Source organism: Carassius carassius, chromosome 15 (genome assembly GCF_963082965.1).
Source record: "Carassius carassius chromosome 15, fCarCar2.1, whole genome shotgun sequence".
In the NCBI taxonomy this organism is placed as follows: Eukaryota; Metazoa; Chordata; class Actinopteri; order Cypriniformes; family Cyprinidae; genus Carassius; species Carassius carassius.
Genome location: NC_081769.1, coordinates 18,540,120 through 18,554,024, shown reverse-complemented (window position 1 = coordinate 18,554,024; position 13,905 = coordinate 18,540,120). Strand labels below are relative to the sequence as shown.

The 13,905-nt window shown below is 37.9% G+C and overlaps 1 protein-coding gene across 1 annotated transcript in view; it reads left to right on the top strand.

The window, feature by feature from the left end:
- Positions 1 to 13,905, top strand: part of si:dkey-246i14.3 (ephrin A4) — a 47,365-nt gene that overhangs the window by 19,699 nt on the left and 13,761 nt on the right. Inside the window, exon 2 of the mRNA XM_059567756.1 lies at positions 13,334 to 13,629. Within this exon, the coding sequence (XP_059423739.1) occupies positions 13,334 to 13,629 (296 nt within the window). The remainder of the gene's footprint in view (positions 1 to 13,333; positions 13,630 to 13,905) is intronic.

Sequence of the window (13,905 nt, the reverse complement as noted above, 5' to 3'; positions counted from 1 at the left end):
ACGAATTAATGAATTGAATTAACGGACAATGGGTCTCGTTTGCTAATCACGCATACGTGTGTATTTAAGCGTGAAGCCTGATTCATGCTTCTAAACATTTCGAAACTGAAAACAATTAATAAATTCAAAAACAAAACACACACAAACAACTCCTAAAGGTCTTTGAACTGTAAATGAAAATTATCTTGTGAGGGCTCCATTCCTAAAATATAAAATATTATTTCATGCAAAAAGACTTGTTTATACATCTAAAAAAAAAATTGTGTGATGCAAAATTAATAAAATAATTGGCATTTATACTGCCATTGTGCTACAGCAAATTTAGAAAACATTTAAAATATTTGCTTTCACACATTTTTTTTTCCTGTGGATGCAACAGGATAAAATAATTATTGATCTCAAAATAATTGGCAAGAAAAAACACAATAACTTTGACAGCCTTAAAAATGCCCTAAAATCTTTTTTTTTCTTTTTTCTGTTCTGTTGAATATTTGATTTTTATATATTTTTTTATAAAGATCTTTATTATTTTATTTATTCACATTTGTATACATGTATTTATTGTTCTTTTAAATCAGACTGTTTAATCTGAATCTTCTAAATGAGCACTGGTCTTTTGAAAGACACAAACCTACATTTATAAACGCATTTATTAGGAACCAGAAATATGGCATTTCCCGCATCGCTTTTTCACTGACCAAAAGAAATTCCCCTGCGTTAGTTATTATAAAATGCCACAGACAAACGAATACAGCTTAGCCCAGTCAGTAGCGTTTGTCTTTGTCAAGTTCTTCTCAGCATAACGATAGAAATTAATTTTCTGGGGTGTAGTTACAGCTTTCCATGCCACAAAAGCCTTGTCCTGAAAAATGTTAAAATCAATATCGTGAATTGCTGCACCTGCAGAACAACCTTGTTCTGTCCCCACAAAGGTAACTACGGGTTGATGCTGTACTCTCAGCTGGAACGCGAGCGAATTAACCTGCCTTATCTCATTCATAAACTCTCATGCATTAACGTAAATAATTCATTCCTTGTATGAACCCGCAAGATTGTTTAGCATATGCAGAAAGCCAGCAGCTCACAGGAAACAAACTAAGTTGCTAACCACATGTGCCCCCACACCTGGCGCCTTTGGAGAGATAGAAAGAGCCACGCAAATGCTGGCACCAAAAAGGAAGCTTAAGGTCAGGAGTCCGGTTTGTTTTTGTTGTGTGTGCGTTTCCTTGTTTCCTCTTTTACACTTTAAAATAACATCCATTTAACAAAGGGTTTGGATCCTGCTTCCCAACACTTTTAGGAAAGAGAGGGAGGGAGCGAGACCTGAAGGAGGCCGAGACGACCACTTCAAGAACGTCATATAGATTAGCGCACAGGAAATGGTTGCAGAAAGAATGAGATTGTTAAGGGGCAAATAGGGGGTGGCAGATGGCCAAAATGGGAACCCAAGTAGGTGTTTGTCTGAACAGCCTTTAATAGTCAGGTTAGACACAACATGGCTGAATGAACAAACACACATGGTCTGAAATGCTTGAACACATCAGAGTGTTGGGCTAGTGCTGGGGCTAACATGGGGTTTAGGAATGCACCACATGCTGGAGCTTCGGTGGGTTTATCGCAGAGGGGAAGGACATATTTGTGGCAGGGTTGGTTTTTTCGTGAGGCGGTCTGAATGTGTTTTTGGATTTGTGACAGTTATAGTGGCTGTGCATGGCTGCCTTCATCTGGCTCACAGTCCCTGAAGTCTACCCACTTTTCTCTGCATAACTACACTGTATTTAGAGTTTACTAATCCAAAAAGACAAAAAGAGCCATGAATAATTTGGTTTATGTAAAAATGTTGTTTACAAATTTGGTTACAAATCATTAACTGTGCTAAATTTTTGTTGTTGAAACACATTATGGAAAATATTAAATGATTTATTCATTACTTGGTAGTAACTTGCCAGTCAGATTCTGTTCTTTATAGATTTGTTCTCGATTTAACAATATTGTAGGCAAGAGAGTTTTTTTTTAATACTTAAAGGGATAGTTCACCCAAAATTAAAAATTCTGTCATTAAATACCTTCATGTCATTCCAAACCCATAAGACCTTCGGTAAATATTAAGATATTAAGATATTTTTATTAAATCCAAGAGCTTTCTGTCCCTCCATAGACAGCAAGAGTCCTACCACATTCAAGGTCAAGAAATGTAACACGAACATCAACAAAATAGTCCATGTGACATCAATGGTTCAACCTTAATTTTATGAATCTAGGAGAACTTTTTTGTGCATAAAGAAAACAAAAATAACTTTATTTAACAATTTTTTTCCTCCTCATCCAGTCTCCTGTGACATGCCCCCATTATGAAAAGAGTATCACTATGCACGTACTTGCGCATATTCAATGTAAGCAGCTGTGACATGCGAATGCATGGTTTACATGAAGCTGCAGCATGTGTGTGCATCGTGATCCTGTCTCCATAATGGCGTTGCAGGAGACTGAATGGAGGAGAAATGTCATTATTTTTGTTTTCTTTGTGCACAGAAACTATTGTTGTAGCTTCGTAAAATTACGGTTGAACCACTGTTGTCACATGGACTATTTTGCCAATGTCCTTGCTATGTTTCTGGATCTTGACCGTTGTAGAACCCTTGCTCTCTATGCAGGGTCAGAGAACTCTCAGATTTATTAATATGAATAAATTAGCATTTTATTAAATCAGAAAATCACAGTATTGTTTTTTTCTGTATTTTTGATTAGATAAATACAACCTTTGTGAAAATAAAAGGCTTCCTTCAAAAACATTAAACACAAATGCCAAACTTTGGAGTGGTAGTGTGTAATATGTATGAGTGTGTGCATTTGTGACTCCATAACTCTGTTTGTCATGAAAAATAAGTGATTAATCATAGCATTTAAATTGCTGGATTCATGGGAGCATCTGACTTTGCTGGTCTTCAATTTTATGGTGCAGTGGTGCTCCACTGGTTTTGCTTCAGGACCAGAATTTTTATTGGATATCATTTGGCAACCCACCACAACACCAAAATTGTTCATTATACAAAATTAAATTTCAATGGTATCATGCTTTCGGCAGCTAATAATTCGCTGCACAAAACTCATTGCGGTTGTCACAAACCATCTATTCATGTAATCTGGGTCATATTTTATTTATTGTGCAGTTGTGTTCATGCTTTATGGAGAATAAGGACATGTCATGCAGCCTGTCCATTTTGGCTTTTGTCAGGATTTGAGTAGCTTCCACGAGTGACACTGGAATATTTACAAGTTTGATTGGATGCATAGCCTTTGACATCATCTAAAAAGTATTTTTTTCCTCCTCCAAAGAGCATATTCATTCTGTTACTTTCTCAATGCTTGATTGCATCACAGAGTAGTTTGTATTTAGCATCATTTTTCTGTGCCTGCATTAACCCTACAGTACTGTAATGTTCCACAGTTCCAAAGTTTTTAGTTTTTCTCTGTTTCAGTGGTTTTGAAGTCCTCTTTCAACTAGGCTCTAACAGGGCTGCATCTGCAGCATGACTGTCAAACCCCAGAGACTAACGTGACCTGATGAGAGGGAGAGAAAGAGAGCGAGAGATTGGCGGAGAGAAGGAGAAAGAGAGAACATGCAAGGTTGAGGGTTAATGGTGAATATGAGGATGACTTTGATACAGGTCGTATGCATGTCACATAAAATATTCCTGAGTTAAAATGGGGTGGCAGCCAAAGGAAGATGGAGCGACTGGATGAAAGAGCGCTGTTGATATTGATCAGGAAAATGTAGAGATGGGCGATATTTTATTAAACAAACACATAAGGAATATTTAAAATCATGTTTACTTGGAAAAAAAACAATATAAAGTTGTCTATACTGTACTGACTGCATGCACTTCAAAGTCGTTTAGGTTCAACGCATGCTATTTTCGATAAAGACGGTGTGGGGGTGGGGGGGGGGGGGGGGGGGGGGTATGGGTTAGACAAAGTTTTTTTTTCTACAAAGTCCCTCCTTCTGACAAGCGCAGTCTACTCTGATTAGCCAACTGACCCAGTATATTGTGATTGGCCGATCACCGCAAGCACTCGTCGGAAATGTAACGCCCCTTTCCATAATCGCAAGCTTCATCTTTCAAAATAAATGTAGAGATCGTTAATAATGTCCTTAGTTTTACCATCAGTTCAAGCTCGAAAGGGAAACAGAATCACGTGACAGACACAGTGATGGAGCTTGTATGTGTTTGCAGTACACAAATCACAGATGGTTAAGACAGCTGACTCCACTGTTTGACCATCTCTCTCTCTCTCTCTGTCACACACACACGCATGTGCGCGTTACACGCAGAACTTCACATTTGAACACTGAATAGCAAATACTTAAACTAGTAACAAAACATACTTCCAGTAGCTGATTCAGAAGCGCCAGATTGTCGTAGCAAAGTCAGAGTTACCTCCTCTCCTAGGTTCATGAAACGGTTGTCCATAAAATGCGTTACTATTCTGTTGTAAGTAATCTTAAAGATTCCTAAATGCATCTACTTTCGGAAGGCCAAATACAGTGCTTTTGCCTAGATACACACTTCATCTCCCTGACATGGCTGCTTCAACACTAACTGTGGTTAGTGAAACCACGCCTTCTTTCTTTGCGTGAATATTTGGCCGCCATTATGCAAATTTTTCCATCATTTCTCTATTTTTATAAAAGGTCCAGATCAAAAACATAAGGCTATTATATTTTTATGATATGCCATGCGGAGCTAAACTCTCGAGATGAGACTTATGACAGATAAAATATGTTACTAAATAAATACACAATTGTGATAGAGAATAAGAAGCTGACGACTGATTTCTCCATGTGGTTGCATTTACCATGTTTACTTTGGTAACTTAGCGTGCATAGTTTTTTACATCGCTTATAAATATTTCTGCCTTGTTTAGTGATTATAATCCACATCGGATCAAGTTATTTCAAACACTCGCTGCTGACTAAGAGTGACTTTTGAGCTCAACTTATTTTGTTATGTTACTTATTTTTATTTTTAATGCTGGTGGTGTTAGCTTTCTGAAAAGATCCGTGGCACTGACCATCTCAAGAAGTGGAAAAACCCTGCCTTTGTTCAGAACCACTCCTCTAGCCCCAGCTGGCCCGCTTTGGCCCAAGGCCCAAGGTTGAGGCACGATCAAGTGACAGTGGAAATGCGACTGGCCCTGGCACGTACTAGCTCACCCGCTTTTAGCCCAGCAGTGGAAACGCGGCTACTGTATCAACAAGTGTCAATACTGCTTTTAACCACTTGAGCTGTTATTTTGATTTATTGAGAATTAGGCATATGCAATATTGGACCCACCGGTGGGTCCCCAGAGTTGATGTGGTTAAACAAAACTGCATAAAGATAGTCTTATGCTTGAGTTCATCCTCGACTTAACCACAGGCTTTCAGCATGAGGTTACCCCGAAAACTCAAACATAACAGAAACATAAAAAAAATAACACTAACAGATTTTCCCTACTTTTAATCTTGTACATAAACTGTATTTCAACATTTACTATCCTTACAGAATCAAAGTATGATTCTGCTTAAGTTATTGAACTTCGGCGGACCTTTGCGATGTCATCATTTTTGCATCAAATATAAGCCAGATTTTAAATGGTTATGGTGGATGTGCCACTGACACCTCTGCCACCTTAAACACCTTTGATTGGGCATTGTGTCTATCGAGTGCTGAACCCATCAACACAAGATGTGCGCAAAATTGACTTGTTGTTTTAAAGCTACAGTTCTAAACATAACTATACACCAAATTAGCTCACTTTTTTATCGCCAAGGCCTCTTTTTATAAATAAAATATTTATCTTTTTTATTTAAATCACCTCGTTTGCTCATCTTCCTGTTACTCTCTGTGATGGAGGGATGAACCATTGACTGAAAGTGCAGTGAAGCGTTGGATCCCCTTTGGGGAATGAGTATGCTCTCTTTTTCTTTTGTTCTCTAACTCATTCTCTTTCTCACCCCTCTAGCCCCCTCGATTCCCCTCAGATGCTTTGCCTGTTGCCAAGGTCTCGAAGGATTGTTTTATTTATATTTTATTTTTTACCCTTTCTGCTCCTCTCATGCTTCTCATGCATCCCTTGTTCCCATGCTGGTGTCCTCCTTGGAAGAGTTCAGCTTGGCCAAGCGCACCAGCCCACCTTGAGTCTTAACTCAACCAAATCCTCAATTTTTGCAATAACACTACAACTTTCTCTTCTTCTCTCAGTCCCTGTGTCTTCACAACATAGTGTCTTCTCAAAATTTTCCAAGTCCCTATTTTTTTCCAATCTCCTATCAAAGCTCCTCAGATGAACCTACTGATGGCCGCCTCAGGGCAGCTCCACATAAACTTGCCCTTCCTTTCCTTATTGGTTGACTTCGGAGTTCTCAGAAGGTTCCTTTACTGCCGAGTCCATCAGGACCCCTGTCTTTCACCTTCAACAGTCCTGAAGCTCAAGGAGCCAATCAGCTCACCTGCTTAGACCCAACCCCTCACACCCCCCTTTCCTTTCCCAGCATGTTTTCGTGTTTTTCTGTGGATAGCCTGCCATTGTTGATCAATTATCGGGTCCATTTAGCAATTATGTTATGTCGTACAGTAAGACTGAAGCGGGATTGCGTAGCTCACTTGGTATGCGCACCTTGTCAAAGCTGCTCTGTATTCCTCCGCCATGGTTGTGAAATTGTTCGTGTTTTAATTATTCTCTTTTATAAAGGGATCAAAGGTGCTGCTGGCACGGTTGGCCCCTATTTTCATTCATGCTCGTGCTCAGGCGAATACTCCCACACAGGCGTTTTTTTTAGTTTTACTATGAATATGTTCTATTATTAAAATCTTGAAGCGCCTGCTGTAATGGTATAATGACTCCAGTTTGGCTCTAGTGCTGCAGGATTTAATCAGACACAATATATGTTGTAGACATTATGTGGATCTTGTAGGATAATCTACTGTGTCTGTATTTAATCACTTAATGTTTTAATCATTTAAGATCTCATGCCTTTTTAGTATTTTTTCATGCATAGCAGGTCTGTGGAAAAAAATGGGGGAAATTATATGCAAATTAATTAAAAGAATAATTCACCCAGAAAATTGTCAGATCCGTGATCATTTACTTACCCTCATGTAGTTCCAAACATGTATGATTTTCTTTTTTTTTTTTTGTGGAACACAAAGATGATGTTTTAAAAAATGTTGGTATAGTCAAACAGGTTTGATTACAATTGATTTCCATTGTACTGACAAACAAATAAAATAAACAAATCAAGTTAAAATAAATCTCAAATTATCTGTAGAAAAACAGTGATATAGAAATTAGGGTGAATATGGTATAAGAGAATTTTCATTTTTGGGTGATCTCTTTAATTGAATTAATCACAATTAACTGCAAATATCAATGTTTTCTGAGAAAAGTTTGCACGCATCTTTAAGCAATGCATTTTAAAAACAAAGTGATTTCTGGCCATTGAAGCGCAATCAGCTGCAAAAGAGAACTCATTTGACTACATACGCACGCTGTCTGAGAGACTGTTTCCGAGCACCGTAAGAGAGGCAGCAGCGCACATCAAGACGGTGCTTATAGAGCCCAGGAGTAATAAATGGAGTTATTTTTGCCGCTTTTGGCCTTAAACAGTTAAATACACACAATTGTATGTCAGAATGAAAGTATCCTCTTTAAGACCTATATTACTGTGTTTTGAGAAGGCAAACAGCTGAGAAAGAAAACACATACGACATTAGGCCTATATTGGATCCAGGCAGCTCTTAAAGTGACAGCTGTCTAATATTCCTGCTGTCTGTCATTCATGTTAATCAAACAACAAAAGAGAGAAAATCTCTTATGCTTTTGACTAAATCACTTTTGTAACTGACATAATCAGAAATATATTTAATTTACATAATTTTTACATTTCTATTGTATCAAAAATGTTGATATCATAAAGACCAATCTGTTAATTTTAATGTATTTATTCAAATTCATTAAATTATATGTTTTGGTGTTCTTTTATAATTATTTTTTTTAATTGTGCTTTTATTTGTATTTTATTTGATTTGAATATTTACTGGTTTCATTCATTCATTCATCACAACCCCATCGTGTTCTACAGTCCACTAGCAAACCATTTTCTAATCTAGTTTTTATATTTCATCTTTCTAATATCCTTTTTTTTTTTTTTTGGATTATTTTAAAATGTAATTAATCACACAAAATTAATACATTAAAATGGCAGCCCCTAGTGCATGAATGTGTAAAATATTTCTTCTTCAGTAAACTGAGAAATATTTTTTATTATTATTCATGCATCCATTGAATTGCATCAAGCCCAAGTCCACGGTGGATCTCCGTTCGAGAGAAGGAGCTGTATTATCAGTGTGCTGAATATGACTGTGATTACCACATCGTTTACAGACCCCCCCCCCCCCCCCCCACCCACCCACCACCAAACTCGTTCTCTATTACTCAGAGCATTGTCATTTTTCAGACTACCAGACAGAGCCTGACACTTTAACCTCTAACTGCTGATTGCTTTATGTCTCCTGTCCCTTACAGATCCCTTTTCCCTCTCGCTCCCTCACCTTTTTACTCTCAGTAACCCACTGTAAAGTATTATGTAAATCTACAAGTCCATTTACTAGCTTTTAGTAAAGTGTGTGGGGAAGTCGTTTGACATGCTAAATTTTAGTTGACAGTTCATTAAAGCTTTAATTTACTTGTGTATATGTATTTGGGAGTATGCGGTTGTGTTAATTGAGATGTGTTATGCAGCTCGAGAGTGTTGAACATAGCACAAAATTTATTATAAGGCCTTGTCTGAGTTACGTTTGACTGACTCCTGATCTATTTGGCCTGTCATGAAGATTGATCACAAATACTCAGTCACAGCTATTGATCAGCTCGCCGGTTGTGTCATCGCTAGAGTTGCTGTGTGGAGGAGGAGAGGGAGCCATAAACACATTTCCCTTTGCTTGTTTATTGCTCTTTCATCTCCACCACACTGTAAAAGAGATGTGTGCTAAGATTGGAAGCTCAGCTACATGTAATTACTGGTTTCTGTGAATAATGGCAGTTTAAATATTATAACTTAAGTATAATGTGGTTTGACACTGTCAAAGTTCAGATCCAGTACTCACATTTACACCTTGCTAACCTTTTTTTTCCAGTAGGTTTAACCATCTAAGCATTCAATTCTGCAGACAGGCTGTGGTTTTACAGTGCCTTCATCATAATAACTTATGTATAGTAGTAATTGCGGTGCATTACCCCATGATTTGAAAAGTCTTTTTGAAGTTGGTTTGGATTGATGTTGTCATTTGTGTGGTTACACTTCGAGGTTCAAACTTACTAAACACTGAAAAATTTTATTTAATTCATTTTACGTATTCAGATTTTACAGTTTCTTATTTCGCACTACTGTTCAAATGTTTAAGGTCGATAAGATTAGATTTTGATGTCAAAATGGCAAAAATATTTGATCAAAAACTTATAAACAGTAATGTTGTGAAAAAACCCTGTATTGTATTTTAAAATGTAATTTATTCCTGTGATGCAACGCTGAATTTTCAGCATCATTGATCCTTCAGAAATCATTCCAAAATGCTGATTTGGTGCTCAAGAAACTTTTCTTGACAAATAAACTGCTGCCTTCAAATGCTATGCCAGGTAAGCCTTGGTGGCTCTTGATGCCTTGACCCCAGCTTCAGTCCATTCCTTCTGAAGTTCACTCAAATTCTTGAATCGATTTTGCTTGACAATCCTCATAAGGCTGCAGTTCTCTTGGTTGGTTGTGCATTTATTTCTTCCTCACTTTTTCCTTTCACGCAACTTTCTGTTAACATGATTGGATACAGCACTCTGTGAACAGCCAGCTTCTTTGGCAATGAATGTTTGTGGCTTACCCTCCTTGTGAAGGGTGTCAATGATTTCTTCTGGACAACTGTCAGATCAGATCAGATATTCCCCATGATTGTGTAGCTTAGTGAACCAAACTGAGAGGCTATTTTGAAAGCTCAGGAAACCTTTGCAGGTATTTTGAGTTGATAAGCTGATTGGCATTCACCATATTCTAATTTGTTGAGATAGTGAATTGGTGGGGTTTTGTTAAATTTTGAGCCAAAATCATTACAATTAAAAGAACCAATGACTTCATATACTTCAGTCTTTGTGCATTTAATTTATTTAATACACAAGTTTCACAATTTCAGTTGAATTACTGAAATTAACTTTTCCATGAAGTATAATTTATTGAGATGCACCTGTATATAAGTAACCATTTAATAACCATTTGCTGTATATTGTATGTATTGTACACAATAGGATTTATTTGACCAAAATTTCAGAATTGTTAGCAAGTTGAATATCATATGTAGATGCAGTGAATGTTTATATGGTTACCAGTTGATTGGATGCTACATTTTTATTTAAAATCTTTTGAATATTGACTAAATATCTCCTATACATTTTGACTTTAATCAGGCTTCCCCAAAAATAGGCAAGAATAAACTCATGGGCCATACTCCATGATTTAATAACAACAAAGCACTTGAATGCAACAAACTCAATTACAACTTCAGAAGTGGTGTATAGAAAAATTTCTGATAGCACTTGAAGGCAGCATAAACTCAAAAACACAGATAACCTGTGACAGTAAGATTCCACCACTGAAGAAACATTCTAGATCACAAATGCAACAACATCCTACAGTATTAATTGCCATCTCTATGTGGCTTTTATATCTCACAACTGTAACTTGATATCTTGCAGTTGTGACTGTGACTTTATTTTAATCTTTATCTCACAATAACACATTTTATTTTATAATTTAAGGCATTACTCTGCAATCTAGGCCTATTCACACCAGGAAATATAACAAAAACTATATTGATGGTCTCCATATTAATGGATGATAACGTTTTGTTTATTCAGAATGTGCACTGCAGTTATATCATCTGTCACTTTAAATTCTCTTTATACCAAAATTTTAAATTTGGTCTTTTACTCAGCCTCAATTTGTTCCAAACCTGTATACATTTTGTTTCTTCTGCTGAACACAAAAGAAGATTAGTAACCAAACAGTTGCTGGTCTCCATTGACTTCCATGTTATCATTCATCTGCTGGAAAACATTGTTCTGAAAGTGATTCCAACCAAACATCATTATCATTATAGATGTGGTATGGATTTCAGTATTCTAATAGAATTAGAATGATTATTATAACATCTATAGTTATAGTTACCACCCTTGGTATGAATGGCTCTTTATTCCTTAACCGATAAATAATACCCAGTACCGATCTCTAATGCAATTAAACATGAAAACTAATCCTCAGATTAATTTCTTAATGCATTAACATGTGAAAAAACAGAGAAAAGGTCAAACAAACTCCATTTATTCTGGTCCGTTGTTCATTCATTCAGCTGTGACACCATAAACGCTCACGACATGAGATGATTGTCCCTTCAAATGGGCCTGATTGATGAAAATTACATTTGCTTGACAGCTAATTAGCAACTTATGGATGTCTCATCACTGGCCAAGCTTGCAGTATTTGTAAATATGACATTTGCTGTCAGATCTTGGATTGACTATGACATGATAGTTTGATGAAGATATGATCTTTTTCTTCATCTCCAGTCACTGTTGATGATTTAATATGGAAAGATGACCTCAGCCAGACCACATCTTGTATTTTCTGGCTTTTGTAACGAGTTTACGCAATCAGGTATCGAGGTAATTTCTTAACTAGGTCATAGACGGCGGGTCAGATTCTTAGTTTAGTCTCTAACTTTGTCTGTTTCTCCCTTTGCTGTCCATCTGTTTGGCTCCCTTGCTCTTTCTCTCTCTGGTCTGGAGTCTTTCATTAGCCTTTTTCCGTCGTCTCTCTGTCCACCCACTTAACTCTGGATAACCCCCTCCTCAATCTTCTGTCCGTGTGCGCTCCCTTTCTCCCTTCTTTCCTTCTCAGACTTCCTCTGCCTCCTTCGCTCTGTCGCTTTTTCACAAAAGACTCCCGGTGACGGACCTGGACCGACCGCCTCACTCTCACATCCTGTCTTTTCTTCCTCTCCGCCGTGGCCTCCTCTCATCCCTCGATCGCGTTCTTTCTCTGGCACACACGCACGTTCGCTGTGAAGAAAGACCAATTAAAATCCATCTTGTCTTCTTGCTGTCTCCCACCAAACTCTCTCTAGGGCCACTAATTAAAATAGAACCCTTTCTTTACCTCCCTCCATGTGTCTGTCTCTCCGCTGTCTAACCCTTCTCTCTCTCAGTCCTCACCTCTCTTCCTGTCTCGCTTCGTCTCCGCTGCTCCTTTGCTCTGGTTCTCACTTGTTTTTCCACAGTCTTTTAGTTGATCTGCACTTCTTAACTACCTGTGAACTTAGCTGCAAACTTTTTCTTTTTACTGTTGTTTTTTTTCTTTCTGTCTGTGTTTGTTTCTAGTTATGTCTGTCTGTCTGTGTGTCTGTGTGTGTGTGTGTGTGTGTGTGTGTGTGTGTGTGTGTGTGTGTGTGTGTGTGCGCGCGTGCGTGCGTGCGTGTGTGTGTGTGTGTCTGTCTGTCTGTCTGTCTGTCTGTCTTTCTTTGTTTCTCCATCTTTTATTCTTTTTTTAACCCTTTTATATTTTTTATTTTTCCTCTGTTGTTCTTTGTTTCTCTCACGTTCTTTTTATTGATGGTGTCTTGTACACACTTCCTTTTAAAGTCAACAGTGTGTAAACAAATGGCAATGTGAATTTATTTACCAAGCCACTAAGGGCCATTCTATGTTAATTCTTCCCCTATTAGTGCAGCTTGACTTTTGACTTTGTGTGTGGCAAGCCAAGAATGAAAGTCTCTCTAATTAGCATGGAGCCGTTATTGAGAGCCACAGTCCGTATCTTCTTCTCTGTGAATCTTTTGACCTTACTGAAATCTCATGGGTTTCTCTTCCCTTTCAGCATTTGTGTGCACTATCGTTTGAGTAGCCTAACATAAAATTTGCCTAAATTACGTAGCTTGCTGAACTTTAATCTTTATTTTACAGTTAAGCATCGTCATTGCATTCTTCTATCCGTATCATCAGGTATAACTAATTTTCTGAGGCGTTGAAGCATTTGTTTCCCAGCAGTGACTGATCACTAACTCTTAATAATATTCCACGGAGCGGCCAAGCGAGTGCCGACGTGAGTGTGATTCAGTGCAGATCTTGCTGACGCATCTGAAATCTGTTCTGTGGACTTGGAAAAATGCCATTTTAATGATTGTGGCCATGAATTTCTCTCATGATAGAAATATACCCTCTAATATACCTCTCTTTCTCCCTCTCTTGCTCTCAGGTTAACAGGTGATGATTACTCTGTCCAGGTCAATCTGAGTGATTATCTTGATATACTATGTCCAAACTATCCTGCCGAACACACGTCGAGCGGCCCTGTGGAGACTCTGGCTCTCTACCTGGTGGCTGAGGGCCAGTTCAGGGGCTGCGTGGAGACTAAAGAGGCCATTAAGAGATGGGAGTGCAACCAGCCGTTCGCTCCCTATGGCCCTGTCAGATTCTCTGAAAAGATCCAGCGCTTCACACCCTTCTCCCTGGGCTTTGAATTCCTGCCCGGACACCATTACTACTATAGCTGTAAGTGGAGAACATACACAAAAACATCAATCAGGGTGACAGCATAACCTTGAACAGATACAGTACATATATATTAATGATACAGCCTATGTCATGTAGTATGGTATGTAATGTTATGAAAACACATTCGGGTACAGCAACTTTGATTTAGTTACTACACTATACACTGGTGAGAAGGAGATGGTCTATGCTTTTGTGTTTATCTGCTTATGAATATTCACGAGAGTCTAAGTGAAAATTTTAATTTTCTTACTTTTGGCTCCGCCCTCATCCTCT